Source organism: Metopolophium dirhodum, chromosome 7, assembly GCF_019925205.1.
Source record: "Metopolophium dirhodum isolate CAU chromosome 7, ASM1992520v1, whole genome shotgun sequence".
NCBI lineage: Eukaryota > Metazoa > Arthropoda > Insecta > Hemiptera > Aphididae > Metopolophium > Metopolophium dirhodum.
In genome coordinates, this window is record NC_083566.1 from 20,144,968 (window position 1) to 20,164,752 (window position 19,785).

Consider the following 19,785-nt stretch of genomic DNA (forward strand, 5'->3'; position numbering starts at 1 on the left):
ATAAAATTATGCGTTTATACAAAGTCTGTATTTGTGTTAGACATTTTGTCAGAACTTGATTCATTGAACTTCATTTTAAAAATTATGATTTTCCTTGATAAATAAATTGCAATAAGTTACTGTAGAATATTATGCATTGGGTAACAGATGAATTTATAAATTAATATTCTTCATTAAATTAAAACATAAGTCAATATTTAAATCAAAATGTACACATTAAGTAAGTTTGTACCTAATTAAATACATTAAAAAACGTTAAAATTACTCAAAACTCGTTTTCAACAAAATCTATTTTGGTTTTTGGTGCAATTCAAAAAAAAATAACCTTAGATAGGCGCATGACATTTTACTGAATGTCTGAATGTTAATATCACCACTTTTTATACACTATAAGATTTTAAGAATATTTCGACAGCTATTTATATAATAGGCATACAGTTTTGATTTTGATTTGTTTTTTCAAATAGTCGATAAAAAGTGTTTCACTTGGTTAAAAACTTGAAAATTGAATACAAGGTCCTTCATACGTTTTTGTTAGGAATTTTTTTTTTTTTTTTACACAATAATAATATATACAATCTGTACAAATTATGCACAATTAGCATATTTGATAAGAGTTACAATAATACATGAGTACGTGAGTAAGAAGCCGCCCAATAGTGGCACTTGACTGGGAATTGTTTGAAACTAGCTATATATATATACATACATACTGAATTCTTTTTTTTTTTATATTAGTTCCCTAGCAAGTCAAGGCACCAGCTCCTTTTTAAACGACGCCTGGGGTTGCCAGATAATGATTGGGTGGATAGGTTTTTAATGAGTGGGTTTTGGTGTGTTTGTAGTCGGGCATGAAAGATTTTGTAGAAACGTCTAGCTTCTTCTGTCACGGTTTTAATTGATAATATGGTCATTATGTATAGTGTAATTTGAAACAAAGGGTGGAGCATTAGTAATTTTCTTAAGAGTGATATTCTGAAATTGTTGAATTTTGTTAGTATTGGACACTTTTGCTGTACCCCATAGTTGGACTGTTGGAGACCATATGTCCAAAGAGGTTTGAGTAATGTTTTATACATAAGAACTTTAATTTTTAAACTGGAGTGTTTGTTATTTGTGAGTTTGTTAGGAATTAAAAAAAAAAATTAGAATAACTCCACAATAATTTTTATGGGAGTCTGAAATTAGAATTTTGACTAAATTCTCACAATCAAGAAATTTTGCAAATTATTTTGAGTTAGAGTTTCAAAAATTGAAAATTTAATACAAGACTCCTATTAAGCTTTTTTACCTTTAACGAAAAAAAAAAATTTACCGGAAAATAAAATTAATTTGTGTTTGAAGTTCAAATTTTTTCGATATAAGGATATTCCAACGTGGGTACGATTTTTTTATAAGCATTAAATGTTCAAAATTCGACATGAATTTGATGATTTTTGAAAATTCACAAATTATTGTGTAGGTAAAAAAGTATAAAATATTAATTTTTAGTGCCAATAGGATTGAGCATTTAAATCAAGTTTTCACTGCAAATAGTACATACTGTAACCAAAAAATCTAAAAAAAATAACCTATCGTTTTTCGTATACAACGATTTTTCATTATCATTGAATTCAAATTTAACACATCCAGAGTGTTGTGTTGAATGTGCTAACTAATTAAATAATAAAAATAATAGACATTTTAATATTCGTAATAATAGGCGAATGAGCAAATAGCAAATGAGCCAATGCAGCACTTTGTAAAATAATATTTAAGGACTTAAGCACCGCGGTAGAAAGCTAGTGCGGGTCCTCGAGCGACGCCCGTATAATATCAATATGTTTGTAAGCGATTCGTAGAGACTCGTACTCTGTGTGTTAAGTAGTTGAATAGTGTGAATTATTGTCATATACTATTTTGTGTTGCATCGAGAGATAGCGGTATACGACAGTTAGGTTAGTCTATAATATACCCACTTGCCTACCTTTTTAAATTTGGTATACCTACACTGGCTACACTATACCTACATATTTGCATACATTACCTTTATGCCTAATACTTTGTCTTGTACATACAACGATCCAAAAAATGGCTAATTATTTTAATCACGGTTCATAAGAAGGTTTAGTCATAGGTAGATACTACAGAGCTGAGTAAGTTGTGTTTTTTAAAACAATTTTGATATTGAAGCCACCTCATGATTAAGGAAGGTAGATAGGTGTGTAAAATAATATTTAGTTCATTTTTATTTATTTGTTCTTTAGCAACATATAATTAAACATACCCAGTTGTAGGCCTCAACGAGTGGAATTAAATTCTTCCAGGAATAAGTCTCGTTTTTTGCTTATAATGTTATGAGTTTATGACACTTAGTTTACGTTAAACAAGTTTGGCTGAAGGCCAGACAAATATTTCTAAATTTAAATACTAGATACCACTATACCAGACGAACCCGAGCGATATTGGTTTCAAGTAAGTACATATTTTTTGTTCCGACCGTAGGTATAACATGTTTGTTTCGTACGCTTTTGTTGTGATCATTTTCTTATGCCATGTCGCGGGACAAGAAAACGACAACATACCACTTTCCATTGGTAGGTATTTAGCAAATTAATATTATGTGTACCATAATACTAGGGTATATTATGTTTGAAAAACAATGTTAAACTCATTTCTATCATTTATACACAGTGGGATTCTTTGACAAAGAAAACACCATTGAACAACAGATGTTCGAATTGTCTATCCAAAAAGTGAACATTGACCCAAAATTTGCGAACGTCTATTTAAAAGCCGAAATTAAAATAATCGATTCTACAGATACTTATATGACTGGCCTGAAAGGTAAGTACATGGAAAATATATGGCTATTCTAAAATCTTAGTTTTAATTAAGGTAATTTGCACCAAAATTAACCCAAAATACATACACATTAATTAATGTCTTAATAATTTGCACCAAAATTAAAAATTATTTTTCTTTCGATAGAACGTAAGTACATATTTCGATAGTTGAGTATAACTGCAGTGTTGGGAAAAGATAACCAAAAAATTATCTGGATAAGATAACAGATAATTCATTGCATATCTACGAAATAATCGAATACATGGATGATAGATAAATGGTGTAAATTACAAACAATATTTTCGGCTATCAGTGGTGGTGAAAATTGCATATCTTTATTTTGGTCTTAAATTACAAACTCCAAACTTATCATGTGGTTACTGGTTTTTGCCTTTATGTAAAAAATAATAATACATTTTCATGTTAGGTACCTATAGGTATTACATCAGAAAAGTATTATAAATAATTGTATTACCGAAATGATGTGTAAACTTTTCATTGTATAAACTTTAAGTACAACATACAAATAATATAAACAAGCCTATAACCTTACTTACCTATAGGTTATTGTAGGTACCTACTTAACACGTGTAACAGTTGACAGAACGGTCTTGGATTATAATCAATATATTATGTGCCATGTGTAAAGTTTGGCCTTAGGGATTCCGGATTTTAGGTCTTATTATTGAGACCACATAATGTTTTCGTCTGGACATAACTGCCTCTATAACTTTTCATTTAAATTAGGTAAAAAAAATCAAAGCCCTGGCCTAGATTTAATACGAATTTTTGAAAATATATATGTAATTATACTATCAACATAATTAATAACTCAGTACTTAACTATGTAGGTAGCTAATTATACCTCTTGATAGTATAGGTACCTAGTGATATCAAAGATAATACAATATTTGAAAATATATATACCTACCCTATGAGGCTATGTCCTATTGTTATAAATTATACTATAAATGTATAAACGTGCACTGGTCACTATATTATACTGAATTTTAAACATTTAAAATAATAGTACTACCTATGTAATTTGTGTACTGGGTGACAGGAAGTTAAAGGCAATAGTTTCCACATCCAGTCTTATTTAGTAATATATTATGTTAAGTGTTTTGACTTCATCGTTACAAAAATTATTCCAGGCCATACATGTATGTATATGGAAGCTGGAAGCTAAGGTTAAATAACTATTAGCTTGTGCATGCCTACCCAAATTGTCCAAAAGATATCACCACACATAAAATTACTGGCTTGTGTCATAAATCGTTATAAATAACGTTTTAAAATTGGCACATTTGAATTTCCAATGTCATCAAAATTTGAATTTCAATCGCCTATAAAACATATATGTGACTTATTGACGTTAAACATTTGTTACATTTTCAGTACCTACTTAATAAAACTTAGGAGGAATCTTGTATTACATTTTTAAGTCAAAGTACAAACTAAATCCAATTTGTTACCAGAAAACTCCCTACATCTCTGAAAAATGTCAAGTACCTACTTTCACCGCTCCACTCAGAATTTAAAATTGAAAAATATTCGTAAATGGATTTTTACCTTTGTTTTACATAATTATATAACTATTATAGGTAATTATTTTAATTTTCAGTATGTGAAACTATGGAATCTGGAATCGGCGCGGTTTTTGGACCGTCCCATCTTGAATCATCAAACATAGTGCAATCACTTTGCGAAACTATGGAAGTTCCACGAATAGAAACCAGTTGGGAAAATACACCTGTTGAAAATTTCAATTTTTATTTCAATCCTCACCCTGAACCAACATTGCTAGCAAAAGTAAAGCAACAACATAAACAAATTTAAATTACATAATATGCTATTAAATACGATTTTGAAAAAAATTAACCAATTTTTATCATTAAAGGGTTATACGGCTATAGTTCATGATATGGACTGGAAGTCATTTACGTTACTCTATCAGCGACCAGAATGTCTTCAGAGATTACAAGATTTGATCCAAGATTACTCAGGAAGAACAAAACCTAATGATAAACAGGCAGCAGCTATCTCTATTATACAATTACCCGAAGGCAATAATTTTAGGTGAGTTTTCATATAACATAAGCATTAGAACGCTTAAGATTTTCTAATGTTAATTACTTGAATGTTATAGACCGATTTTAAAAGACATTAAGAAGTCTTTAGAAGGTCACATTGTACTTGACTGTGATGCAGACTTAATTTTAACTGTATTAAAACAAGCAAAAGAAGTTAACTTGTTGGATGACTATCATAGTTTTATCATTACCTCGTTGGTGAGGAATAATCTTATATGTTTCATTAGTGTAATTAATTTACTGCAAAACTATAAGATGATTTTTGGTTGTAGGATGCACATACGGTAGATTTTAGTGGTATTGTCCAGAACTTGCGTACAAATATAACAACTGTCCGGTTGATTGATCCATTAAGCCCATTTGTGGAGAATATCGTGAGGGATTTGAATTTTGTGCAACAAAGAATGAACTTAAATATGGAACCTTTGAAAGCTGATAAGCTTACAGTTAATGCCATACTCATATATGACGCAGTAAATGTGTATGCTAAAGCATTAAAAGGCCTAGGTATGACAAATAAAATCATCACTGAACCACTACAATGTACGAACTCGCCATTTATTCCCTGGTCCAATGGATTTAAGCTTATAAATTTCATGAGAGTAGTACGTGCAATTTCTCTCATATTCAGTAGGTAGTCATTGTATAACGTGTTGATGCTGTTTCAGATTGAAACAGAAGGCCTGACTGGTCGGTTACGTTTTGACAACAAAACTGGTCATCGATCATACTTTACACTAGAAATGGTAGAATTGGTCGATACTGGTTTCAAAAAAATTGGCTTGTGGGATCCAGAGAGAGGCATGACTTATACAAGAACCAGCCTTGAAATGCTTCGTGATTTATACGCTGGTAGTAAGAACAAAACATTTATTGTTTCAACAAAAATTGTAAGTAAAAACGATTAGGTAGGTATATATTATATTGTATACATTGTCAACATATTAAATATTATGTTTAGATGAATATGTTTTTGTTCATACTATTAGTTTTATTATAATAAATTACAGAGTTTTCATATATTTACATTGATAGACAGAGCCGTATTTGATGTTAAAAGAAGGCCACGGTAGACTAGAAGGTAATGACAAATATGAAGGATACGTGGTGGATCTTATACAAATGATTGCTAAGGAAATCAACATAACTTATGAATTTCGTTTAAGAAGTGATGGAAATGGAAAACGTGACAAAAAGACTAACAAATGGAATGGGATTATCGGCGAAGTACAAGAAATGGTAACACATTTTTTCTATAGGATATTCTACATTATTTCTTTTTATTCGCTACATTATATTATATTATAATAAATTTATAATTATTATACAAATATATAATAGCACTAAGAAATTTAATATTTTACAATGATGTATTATTCTGTAATCTGTCTGTCTGCTTTCCTTATTTTGTATTAAATACCCAATAACAGTTGGGTATCATACTAACTTGCTATAACATTGCTTTATTAAAATAGTACCAATATTTTTAGTAAAATTAATTTTAAAATACACGGTTTTAAACTTTAATGATAGTTAGACCCCAAGCTTGATAGTGATCTAACGTTTAACGTATTCACAGAGAGCTGACTTAGGAGTCTGTGATTTAACAATTACTCACGAAAGAAGGTCTGCTGTGGATTTTACCATGCCTTTTATGAACTTGGGTAAGTTGAATACTTTTAAGTTTAAACTATCCTGTAGAAATGCTTATATATTTCATGTAGGTATCAGCATATTGTTCAGTAAACCAGAAGAACCGCAAACCAATCTTTTTTCATTCACCCAGCCACTTTCCTTTCAAGTATGGATATTTACCGCAACCGCTTATTTAGGCCTGTCTCTGGTACTATTTTTTTTGGCCAGGTAACTCAAAATTCTATGTTATATTTACTCAAATATAATAGTTACATTATTTAATTGTTTATAGGATTACACCTAACGAATGGCAGAACCCTCACCCGTGCAATCCTCATCCAGTAGAATTAGAAAACTCCCTATCATTGCTTAACTGCTTATGGTTTTCAATGGGTTCCATTCTCTGTCAAGGTAGCGATATTCTGCCTAGGTAAATCTTACTTGCGATTTAAAAACAGTATTCATAAAAATAATAAATTGGTGTCACTTGTAAAATTTCAGAGCCTTTCCAACCAGACTATGTGCTGCTATGTGGTGGTTCTTTGCTCTTATTATGACTCAGTCTTACACTGCCAACTGGACAGCATTTTTAACATCTAATCGAATGGAAACCACTATAAAGAATGTAGATGATCTAGACAAAAAGGGAGGCACCGATGGCATCAAGTATGGATGTGTAACTGATCAATCTACAGCCAGTTTCTTTCAAGTAGGTGCAAGATGCTGTTTTATGACAATGTCCGTAAACAACTCAAAAAGGGTCAAATTATTTTCAAAATTTTATCGTGTATAGAAAATGCTAATACAAACATTCAGTGAAATTTTAAGTATCTACAGTCATACGTTTTTTTTAATTACAACAAAATAAGAAAATCGTTACATGAGATATCGAGTGAATATCAAATGTTGTAAAAATATAAATTTCAGACGCTCATAAAAATTTGATTTAAGTTTCTTGTAGACATTTTTTTTTTTGATAATGGTAGAAAAACTTATGAGTAATCTTATATTACATGTTCAAATCTTAGATTTAAAAAGAAAAAATTGTATGAATTCTCAACTCAAAATAATTTGCTAATTTTCGTGATTTTTCCGTATTTTGTCAAGATTTGAACTTTAAATGCTTATAAATAAAAACTGTGACTAAGGATTTTTAATTTTTTTTTATCTGCCTTTGAAACAATAACCTAGGAGCCTTCTATTAAATTTTCAAGCTTTTTTACTAAACAGATAAAATTTTATTGATATTTATGGAAAAAAAAACTAAAAAAAATGGAAATTTACAATGTCCGTAAACAGCTCAAAATAAGTCAAAATATTTGGAAAATGTTATGGTGTATAGGAAATGCAATTATAAACATTCAGTCAAAATTTCATGTCCCTACGGTCATTTGTTTTAGAGTTACACAAAAACCAAAATCGATTTTCTCAAAAACAGATTTTGCGTAAAAATTCCCGTTTTCCCTTAATTTTCCTTTTGTTTTTGGGGAAATTTTTACTTTTGACCCCTCCCCCCCCCCCCCCAAAGTACTAACTAGATTCACTTTCCTATCATAAACGTTACTATTGAAGAAAATCCAAGCACTTTTACTGTCCTAAAAGGTGATGACAGACACAAAAAATAAATAAATTAAAAATAAAATTAAAAAAAAAAAAAAAAAAAAACACACACATCATTGTAAAATCAATACATTTATCGCTTCGCTCAGAATCTAAAAGTTTGTCGTAAATCCAGAATAATTTTTATGAGGGTCTGAAGTCAAAATGTTGACAAAATTCATCTATAACACGAAAATTGGCAAATTATTTTGAGCTAGAAATCATAAAAAAATGTCTATTAATATCTATGATTTGAAATATCCATACAAGATACCCTTTAAATTTTTCCACATTTAACAAAAACAAAAAGTTTACCAGAAAGTCAAAACAATTTTTGACGAGCATTTGAAATTAAACCTTCGATATTCACCAGTAAATTAACAAATTCTCACACAACAATTTTCTTATTTTATTGTTAATCAAAAACTATTTTCTGTAGGTACTTAAATATTCTTAAAATGTTTATATTATCTTTTTCCCTACACAGTAAAATTTTCAAGATATTTTGACTCGTTTTGAGTTATTCATAGACATTTTTAATTTTTAGTTTTTTTATTCTATAAATGCCAATAAAATTGTATTTGTTATGTAAAAAAGCTTGAAAATTTAATACAAAGTTCTTCATAGGTTGATATAATAGCATTTGAAATATATTAAAGATCCATATGCATTTTGTTTTATGCATCATATTGTGTTTAAAGTTTACATTTTTACAAAATTCATCAAATTTAATTCAAAATGTATAAAATGTTCAACCTTTATAGCTAAGGGTTGAAAATTTAAAACAACGATTCTCATAATTAATATTTTATACAGTAAACAAAAAAATCTAAAAATATGTAAACACAGTTATATTTACAGACATTATAAGCTCAAATTTGGACGAAATTACATATTAAAACGAACAATAACAATTTTAGCTATTTAGTTGTAATTTAAAAATATTATTCGTGGCCCGTGGGTATATCATAAGTAAGTACTATATTGTGTAATTTTTTTGGCAAAAATGAATTTAATTTACTTTTGTACTAATGCCTAATATTAAAATAAATTACTTTAATCACAATACTTAATACTTATTAATACTTAATATCATAGACTGACAGACCGTTTTCTCTCAGAATCGTTTTTCGTATACAATGATTTTATACCATTAAAATTTAGATTTAACACCGTCCATTACAGTGACTCACTTGTAACCAACTGTACAGCAGACTGAGCAGTACGACACCCACATATCGCTTTTTTTTATTTTTTTAATACTGAAAATCAAAAATCATAAATTGTATTAAATATTTTTTGAAAAGTTTCAAAATACCCAATGTGTAAATCTAATTTAAAAAAAAATCTCATGTTAAAAACGTTTAGGTATTTAAGTCAAGTATATTTTTTATAGTTTTTTAAAATATAAATATTATTTATACTAAATTAATTTGAATCTTGATAAGTTTTTTCTAAATATTATTTTTTGGAATTTTCAGACATATCTAAGTAAATATTAAATCATTCATCCATATAATTTTCGTAATTTTTTTTCTTACGTAGGTATAATTTTTACCAATAATTGTAATTGGCGTCATGAACGGAGCGAAAGAATATATTGTATTTTTAATGATGTTTTTTTTTCTGTCTGTCATCAACATTCATTTGGGGTAGTAATAAAAAAATACTCTGATTTTCGAGATCAGCGTTTTTCTTGACAAGTAATTTAAGTAATTTTATAGTACATAATTTTATTTTAGCTTATATTTTCTATAAAGTTATGTCAAAATATGTTTTGGAATACAATTTTTTTAAATCTCAATAGGCAACATAATATCTTTTAAGCGTTTAAAAAAAATATAGACTGCAGTCTCCAATTATTATTGTTAAAATTATGATCCGTCATTATTATTTATTAATCCAGATAATCAGATATAATAAATCGTTAATATTCTATTTACTTCGGTTATTATCGAGTAGGTACTGATTATTTGAAACTTTTTAATTTGTTAATAGTTTGATTGCATATTTAAAAATAAATGCATAATATGTAATAAATCATTATAATATTTTTAAAAGCATATTTTGAAGGTCTTTTCATTTTAATGACATTCCTTAATCCTTATTAATGACGTTATTTTATTTTAGAACTCTGATGTAAATTTATACCAAAAGATGTGGAGTGTTATGGAACTAAATGGCGATTCTGTGATGGTATCTGATAACAAACAGGGGGTGGATCGTGTGAAGAAGGAGAGAAATCATTATGCTTTCTTTATGGAATCGAGTTCTATTGAGTACGAAGTGCAAAGAAATTGTGATCTTACTGAAGTGGGTTATTGGCTGGATAACAAGGCCTATGGTATTGCGATGCCATTCAGTTGAGTATATGAATCACTTTTATGTCATTGATATCAAATATAATTTTTTAATTTATTATAGACGCACCTCACAGAACACTCGTAAACATGGCTGTGTTAAAGCTTTCAGAGTCAGGAGCGTTGATGAACCTTAAAAATAGATGGTGGTCAGTATCAGACGATAAAAGGTGTAAGGTTGGTACAACATTTTTAACTACGATAATGTACATAATCAAATATATTGTTTTAATGTTTTACCTATATAATTTGACTTTGTAAATTTTTTGCATCTTACATTTTTTAAACAAATATGTATGGTGGGGGGGGAGTGGGGGGAGCTGAAGCTTTACTATAATAATACTGAATACGCTTAAAAAAAATTTAGGAAAAGTTTGGGGAGCAATTGCCAGCTTTGTCCCTAAAGCCCCCCCCCCCCTATCTGCGCCTATAGTCCCGTCTTATATGTACCTACCACTAAACATCTCATGACCTTAGATTGGAATACGGTTTGATGTGTAAGCTAGGTGGAGTACATATTAGTACACATTTTGATCAAATATCAGTTTTTTAATACATTTGGTTTGAAAATATGCGCTATATCACATTATCGCTTATATTTTTTTAAACAGCAACCCTTATGTTTGGTATCAGATATGGACAGTTGTTTTTTTCCAAGTCATTTTGATCCATTGACCGTGTTCCTAAGCCTAAAATTGACCGAAATACAGGCTTACAGGTTTTTGAAATTTGAAAATAATTCGATTTTTCTGAAAACCTGACACATTTAAACATTTATATTCAGTGATTTTTTTTATATGGATTTGAACATTTGTATTAGGAAATAAAATGTAAATTACTTTCTAACATATCATTTTTATGTAACGTAATTTTTTTTATCTTATAAAATGTTCAGGGTTTCTGAAATTTGGCAGCCACGCATACGGATAATAATTTGTCGAATGGTGGTGTGTTTAGAAAATAATGAGGGAAATTATGAACATTTTATAATATGAAAAATAAACGTACTTAAAAATAATATATTACAAAGTAATTTTCATTTTAATATTTTATAATCAACATTTTTAAATCCATGTATAAAATTCCTGATTACAATTGTGCCATGTTTTAAAAATAATAAAAAAAATTGAATTCTCTGCAAATTTAAAAAAATCTGTAAGCCTCTATTTAAGTCAGTTTTAGGTTTAGAAAGATGGTCAGTGGATTAAAAAAACTAAGAAAAAAATTATCTTTCCATATTTTTAGTAACAAGAAAAAAGGATGCTGTTCAAAAACACTCAAGTAGTATATTGCGCATGCTTAACAAAAGGACTTAAAATTGAATTTTTTTCAAAATGTGGACTAATGGATCTATAGCTATCAAACTATCACACCAAATCATATTTCAATCTAAGGTCGTTGGGTTCAGATATTTAGTGATACGCATAGACGTGATACAAGATGGGACATATACTAGCTGTGTAGGTATTTCAGTATTTGTATATTAATAATAATAAATAGCAATACATAATTGTATTGTTATTGAAACTGAATGGATTCATTTTAATATTTTAGGATTTAAAAAAAGACTCAGCTGAACTTGATGTCAATGAAGTTGGTGGTATGTTCGTAATTTTAATACTTGGCTGTCTGATAGCATTTTTATTCTCTATACTCGAATTTTTATGGAATATAAGAAAAGTGGCCGTTGAAGAAAAGGTAAATTAAATATACTTAATAATTATATAACACGAGTTATTATAGTTATGGGAACTGTAATATGTTTTATTACAAATATTTTATAACTTGTTAAAAATATTAAGATAAATTGGAACATATACAAATTACAAATGTTTATTATTATGATATAACACCTAGATAGTATACAACATTTAATTTCATGATCCATCATACACGTTTATGAACCGTGAAATTATAATAAAGTTAATTCAAGTTGGATTATACAAATTGTGTTTTCAAATGATGTATTGTACATAGTAATAATATAATATTAATTAAATCATACATAATATTCAGTAGGTAGTAACGCATTACAATACAAGGATAGCTGTGTAAAATATTTAAATATGTACCTAGGTATATAATATTATATTTAACGGTCATTAACTCTTGATTAAACATATTCAGTCAGTATTCAGTGTGTTTTCTTTTTTAAATCTATTTTTATATTTTAACAACCATTAAGTAAATTTAATATAAAACGAAAAAGAGATTTTAACAATGCAATTGTGATAATAATACCTATTGTTAATATTATATTACAAATTTTCAACCAAAATATTTTACCTATCTATATGAATCTATTCAAATATAGTTGAATAATCAATTCCTACTTAAATAGTTAATTTTAATTGTAGTTAACACTATGGGAAGCATTCATGGTGGAGTTGAAATTCGTGCTCAAGTGTCACGGAACATCCAAACCAGTGAGACATGTAGAAGACAGTTCATCGGATATAACTACTAAATAATTACTATAATATATAATATAATATTATTGTATTATTATAATTTATTTATTTATATTATTATACCTAGTTATTCTCTTTCGTTAATCGAATCGATTTTTTTTTGCTTTAGGCAATCTACCTTACCTACCTTTACCTACCTATAATATGATAATACTCTATTTGTATTTTTACATTATGGTTGCGTGCGGTATTATAGTCATAGGAAATAGTTAGTTACTTAGTTATAGGTACATAGCCGGCAGAATCGGTTCTGCCGCATTTAAAATTGGATCGTTATTTTGGTATACCTCCGAAGACCGACCATTATGTAAACAACGACGCGTGTTAAATTCGACGACAGTTAGGAAAAAAAAATAAAAAACTTTCATCTCGACACTGCCGATGCGACGATGGTCATTATAATATTTGTTTGGCCCGACTTCCAAAGACAACAATATAAAGGTCGTGCTCGCGTGCTAAATAAGCCGCACAGTCGCCGTCGCCGTCGTCGCGTTTATTATTATTTTCCAGACGCGCGTATAACCTTTAACCCGGCTGCCAAAGATCGGTATCGTGTCTACAACACACACGATAGGTGGTGGGAAAAAAATAATAATAATATATACGTCGTGGCGTGCAATAAATACGCGCTGCTGCGGATTGCCTCCTCAATAATCGTAGATAGGTCATTGCGGTTGTTTCGAATCGGGATAGACACTGGCTGGCAGCCCATTACGATTTGCGTGCGCAATCTAAATATAGGTTTTCAGCGGTTTAGCGAGTGTCTCGTGAAAACGTACTATATAATATAATGTACGGAATTAATAATCCCGTATAATATCATTATGTACCTACTACATGTGAGAGCAGCCGCTATTATATCCGTTCATTAATTCCACGCGCGACATGCAATCCGCAGCTACTGCAGTGGTCCTGTTCCTGTTGTCCGGTTTCGCGGTCTGTGCGGCGGAAGATGTGGGACGCATCACCATCGGTCAGTCATCGATTGAGTATATGTACCTATAATCAAATTATTTTAGTTGTATTATTTTTTTTTTTTTATCGTACTAGCTATTCAAGTATTACCTATACTATATTATATAATTATTGTATCGTTACCCGTAATGTCGTTTTAAAAAAACGTGTCCGTGTCATCATTATTATTGTGTGCTCCAGTGGGTCTGTTTCCGTCCGAAGATTCGGTAGAACAAATGGCCTTTGAACTGGCCATACATAAAGTCAACTTGGATCCGACACTTTCGAACGACGTCAAACTCGAAGGCCGAGTAGAAATCGTCGACATCAACGACGGTTATCAGACTAGCAAAATAGGTAAGCGACCATTCCGACCGCAGAGATAATAATACAACTTAATATGACACATATTATAAGGTAGAATCTTGCACGTCGCATATAATAATATATTGTGTTGGGTTAGGTGTACCATTGACGTCCAGAAAAAAAAATTATAATTTGTTCAGTATTTTATCGATGTACTGTCTTGCAACCTATAGGGATCTTTACCTTTGTTAATTGTAGATAATATCATAATGTAAGTATCGATTCTTTTATGTTTTCGTTATACGTCGCATTATCATCATCACTGCACAGTATGCGAATCTCTCGAGTCTGGCGTTGGAGCTATTTTCGGTCCCGCAGGCTACGAGTCATCGGTCATAGTCCAATCGATATGCGATTCTATGGAAATCCCTCACATCGAAACCCATTGGAAAATGAACCCTAGACAACAACCAAACTATTACATAAACGTTTATCCGGATCCGGTGGTCCTCAGTCGTGGGTATACGGCCATCGTCCGCGACATGGATTGGACATCCTTTACTTTGCTATACCAGCGAGATGAAGGACTGTTAAGGTTGCAGCATTTAATCCAAGATTATTCTGGACTGACCAAATTATCGGATACTGAATTATCGGCTATTACTATTATAAAGTTATCAGAAAATAACGATTATCGGTAGGCAATCAGAAAAATTCATTAACGCATCATTTGGCGTTTGAATTAATTTCTGGACAAAACGATTTTTCAGACCTATGCTCAAAGAGGTCAAAAAATCTCTGGAGAGTCATATTGTCTTGGATTGTGATGCAGATATCATATTAACTGTATTGGGGCAAGCTGAAGATGTAGGCCTAATGGACGATTACCACAGTTTTATTATTACTTCTCTGGTTAGTTGAAAAAAAATTTGATGTTGTTGCATTTAAAAGCTTATTAACCATTATTTTACTTGAATAATTTATAGAAGTTTATGATATTTTAATAGTTTGATTTAGTTTGTTTTAGAAACATAATTTGTAATTTTTTATAAGTACTTAATATTTACTAAATTTGTTACTTAATAACAGTGTACATTGTTTTTAAAATATACGTTTTAAAATTTAAATTAGGTATACATATTTAACTATTTTAGATTTATTTTGTTTGCATAATATATAGGTAGTTTTATATTTATTTTACTGTATACGTTAGTGCATAATATTAGCTAGTCCTAGTTCATATACGATATAAATATTAGTTGGTTATGTATATAATATATACTATAGATTATTTTTTTTGAAGTAGGGTCATTGGACCCCCCTTCTATCATGCCGTCCCGTCTTGTATACTTGTACCCCCATATTACCTATTGTATACATTTTTACAGATTGTATATATTCTTGTCTTCTAATAAAAAAAAATAAAATTATTTTACCAAGTTATATATTCAAAATACATTTAACTTAACTTTGGAGGATAGATAACTTTTTTATCACTTTTCTGATAAATATAATTTTTTTTTTCAAATATGTATTTCATATTTATGAATTATGATGCGTTATTTCTTATTTATACATCGTCTTCAGGATGCACACACTATAGATTATGGTCACTTACAATTTAAACGTACCAATATCACTGCAGTGAAATTAATAGATCCGTCAAGTCCAACAGTGACTAGTATAATGGCAGATCTTGAATTCGTTCAACAGAGAATGAATTTGAATATGGAAGTATTTCGAGCAGAGACAATTACAGTAATATACTATTATTATTTATGGTTAAACAAATTATAACAAAATTTGTTTATCCCTTCGTATTTCTAAACACAATCAGGTTAACGCGTTATTGATGTTTGATGCGGTCAATGTGTACGCTAAAGCGTTGCGTGGTATTGGTGGCACAAAGGCTATCAAGGCCGAACCGAACAGTTGTGAAAATCGATCGATTACTGGATGGTCCAGTGGATTTAGTCTTATCAACTTCATGAGAGTCGTAAGTCACTATTAGATATCACAAAAATTGCATGTCCGATACGATAAATTTGATCAGGAAAAAACAATTTTAAATTCTTAACGATGTGATGAATGTATTGGTTTACTATGATTTTGAAGCAATAAAAATACTTCAATAATCAATTTTAATGGTGGCTTCTGATAGAAAATTGGATCTAATTGGTACTTTGGGAGATTAAAAGTAAAATATTTCCAGTCTTTATCAAATCAGTCAAGAAAAACCATAAACAACTGCAGAGACTTAAAACTTTCAAAATATTTTTTTGCACTTTTGAAATTTTTAATTTTTTTCGATTAAATATGATTCAATTTTTGTTTGTAAGTTAAAAAGCTTGGAAATTGAATACAATGTTTCTCATGAGTTGTTCTTACAGTACCTATTCGAAAAATATCAAAAATACATAGATTTTTTATAGGTATTTAAATTTATAACTTAGACTGAATTGGATATTCTAACAAATAATAACGATGTTAGTAGTAGAATACAAATTATATTTGTTGTAATTCAAAAAATATTAATCAAAGAAACTTGAAACTCTTTACCATTAAGTTTATTATTATTTTCTATACACAATGAAATTTCAAAAATATTTAGACTAATTTTATAATACCTATTCATAAAATATTATACTAAGTACCTTTTCACTCAGTTCTAGGGTACGCGGTATTAACAATGATATAATATTATGATGTATACTATTATAATAATTAATAGGTAGGTATAACTAATAAATAATAAAATGTAAAATATTGTACATGCGATTTTCTTGTACAAAAATAGTTCATAACAACATTCTATTAATAGAAAAAAAAATTACTAATTTTAATTTAAATACTAAATAAAAATGTTTCTATAAAAATAGTCTGACCCAGTACACACCTTCTTCGTTCAGAATCGTTTTTTTATGGAATGATTTATCATTGAATTCAAATTTAACACATCTTTTACAGTGATTTACTCAATGACCTATAGTACCTAGTACACACTCAAAAACCCCGATTCTATTCTATACAGTAGAGCGACCTTCCGAGACTTTTTATTGTATTTGTATACATCATTTTTTTTAAATCTAAAAAAAAACATTTTAAGTTAACTTTATTATATTTTGGAGCATACATATTTATGATATCGAAGTGGTACAGGGAGTAATATATCCACTGCATAATATATTGTTTAGGTTCGATACAGTTCAGCCGCTTTTATCTATAAGTTACAAAATAAAATTATTTTAACAAATTGTAATATTTGTATTTACTATATTTTGGTACAGTTAATATGAAAAAAAACAATTGATAAACGGTACGACTGTACGAGATTGGATTTGTTACTAATATTTTATTATTATGATGACGGATATGTATTAGATGTTACAAAACATACCTACTACCTAGTCATTGCAACAACTAGATAAAATTCGGTGTTTAGGTAGAAACCGATGGTCTCACAGGCAAATTACGATTCGACCAAGATTCTGGGTATAGGAGTTATTTCACATTGGAAATGGTTGAGTTGACAAATACGGGGTTCAAGAAGATCGGTGTTTGGGATCCGCAAAAAGAAATGTCGTACACGAGAACTAGGAATCAAATGCTGGACGATCTGGTGAACGCAAACATGAACAAAACTTTCATTGTCGCATCAAAAATTGTTAGTTACGGGTATTATACCGGTAGTCGTACGGGAATGAAATATTTAATTGATAACGTTGTATTTACATAGACGGAGCCGTACATGATGTTGAAAGAAGATCATAAAAATCGCGTTGGCAATGACAAGTACGAGGGATACGTGGTTGATTTAATACATATGATTTCGGAAGAGATCAACATCACGTACGAGTTCAAATTGCGGAACGATGGTAACGGAAAAAAAGACAAGAAAACTGGTAAATGGGACGGACTTATCGGAGAAGTTCATGAACTGGTAATTATTATGATGTATAATGTAAAATTATATACATCAGTACTAATGTTACTTGAGTATTTAAGTAAATGTATATACAGTGTGTTCGCCAATTTAGGGAACACTAAATTTCTCGGCCGGATTATTTTGGAATAAATCGATTTTTTTTTACAAGCTGGTGGGTATATAAATACACATTTATAGATACATTTCAAAATTTTTATAATTTTGGTCTGCGCATGCGTAGTAAAAACTTATTTTTTTTAATAGCAACACCTATTTTGAACACCATATTTGGATAGGCCTACTTTTTTAAAGTAATTTTGATGAATCAACTATGGTTCTAAATTCAAAATTGACTGAATAAGAGCTATGCCAATTTTAATAAATTATACATTTTTTTTATTATTTTAAAAAAATTATAAAATCATTTATAATTAATTCTTATTGGTTATTTTTGAATATTTGTACGTATTTTTTTGACTAACAGTACAAAATGATTTATTAAAAATCAATTAGGTACAAGTTAACAACAGTTGTTTTATAATTACACAATTAATTAAATAAATTATTCAAAGTTTGCTCCGTGACTGTCGACGCATAATTGAAAACGTTGTAGACATCCTCTATTGGTTGCTGACATTATTTGATTTTCAGTAAGATTATTACACGTAACCACGATTTTATTTTTTAAATCTGCTAGATTTACTGGTGGATCTGCATAGACCATTGTTTTAAAATGTCCCCATAAAAAAAATCAAGTGGAGTCATATCTGGAGATCTTGCTGGCCATTCAATGGGGCCATGAGTGCCAAACCACTTTCCCTCATATACCCGATTTAAATGATCTCGAACAATATGAGCATTATGAGCAGGAGCTCCGTCGTGCTGAAAATAGATGGTTTGACGTGTAGCTAATGGTAAATTTTCTAACATCAATGGTAAAACATTTGTTAAAAATGCTAAATATCACCTTGCGTTTAAGTTTTCTTCGTAGAAATACGGACCTAATAACTTTCCATCAATAAGTCCACACCAAACATTTGTACCCCACACAGTTTGGTGATGACTATCCACTACCCAATGGGGATTGACATCTGACCATAAACGATTGTTTTGCTTATTAATAACTCTATTGTTCGTGAATATAGATTCATCAGTCCATAATATCTGATTTAAAAATAACGGTTGTGTATCGATTTGAACTAGTAACCAAGCAATAAAATTTAACCTTCTTTCTGGATCTGCAGATCGTAAATGTTGAACTAATTCAGGTTTGTAAGGATGAAATCGTGTTTTTTTTAAATTGTATGCACAAGGCCGAACGAGATTCCAACTTCTCTACCAACATGCCTAACCGAAGATCGTGGATTCAATCTAATGTATGCTAAAACTTGAAGTTCCACATCTTCATTAATATTATTTCATCTAATTTGTTGGTAACGGACTACTTTTACAGAAAATGCTTCATGGGTAATCAATAATTTTTCTATTTTAATAAACAATGTGTGTGGTGGATGGTACCGACCTGGGTATTGTTCCGCATACATTTTTTCTGACTGACGAGAATTTCTATTGCATCTACCATAAATTAAAAGCATTTGCACTTTTTCTTGGTTGTT

General features: G+C 29.7%; 2 protein-coding genes across 2 annotated transcripts in view; both read left to right on the plus strand.

Moving 5' to 3' along the window:
- Positions 1-2,419: 2,419 nt before the first annotated feature.
- On the plus strand, positions 2,420-13,068 carry LOC132948523 (glutamate receptor ionotropic, kainate 2-like). The gene is made up of 16 exons (XM_061019029.1): positions 2,420-2,576; positions 2,674-2,826; positions 4,451-4,638; positions 4,727-4,905; positions 4,976-5,117; positions 5,192-5,524; positions 5,588-5,809; positions 5,955-6,158; positions 6,499-6,583; positions 6,644-6,782; positions 6,847-6,984; positions 7,056-7,263; positions 10,284-10,515; positions 10,578-10,690; positions 12,068-12,211; positions 12,871-13,068. The coding sequence occupies exons 1-16, from the start codon at positions 2,492-2,494 to the stop codon at positions 12,982-12,984; spliced, it is 2,679 nt and encodes an 892-aa protein (XP_060875012.1). The 5' UTR covers positions 2,420-2,491; the 3' UTR covers positions 12,985-13,068.
- A 423-nt stretch (positions 13,069-13,491) lies between these two features.
- Positions 13,492-19,785, plus strand: part of LOC132949110 (uncharacterized) — a 39,481-nt gene continuing 33,187 nt past the window's right edge. The window contains exons 1-8 of the mRNA XM_061019892.1: positions 13,492-13,957; positions 14,140-14,295; positions 14,575-14,941; positions 15,015-15,156; positions 15,832-16,002; positions 16,082-16,240; positions 17,687-17,908; positions 17,981-18,184. Of these exons, the coding sequence (XP_060875875.1) occupies positions 13,870-13,957; positions 14,140-14,295; positions 14,575-14,941; positions 15,015-15,156; positions 15,832-16,002; positions 16,082-16,240; positions 17,687-17,908; positions 17,981-18,184 (1,509 nt within the window). The 5' untranslated portion in view covers positions 13,492-13,869. The remainder of the gene's footprint in view (positions 13,958-14,139; positions 14,296-14,574; positions 14,942-15,014; positions 15,157-15,831; positions 16,003-16,081; positions 16,241-17,686; positions 17,909-17,980; positions 18,185-19,785) is intronic.

Excerpts from the sequence above, each read along its gene's own strand:
- LOC132948523 (XM_061019029.1), top strand. The coding sequence starts at position 2,492 with ATGTTTGTTTCGTACGCTTTTGTTGTGATCATTTTCTTATGCCATGTC. Across the intron at positions 4,639-4,726 it reads AACCAACATTGCTAGCAAAA|GGTTATACGGCTATAGTTCA; the intron begins GTAAAGCAACAA and ends TTATCATTAAAG. Across the intron at positions 12,212-12,870 it reads AAGTGGCCGTTGAAGAAAAG|TTAACACTATGGGAAGCATT; the intron begins GTAAATTAAATA and ends TTTTAATTGTAG.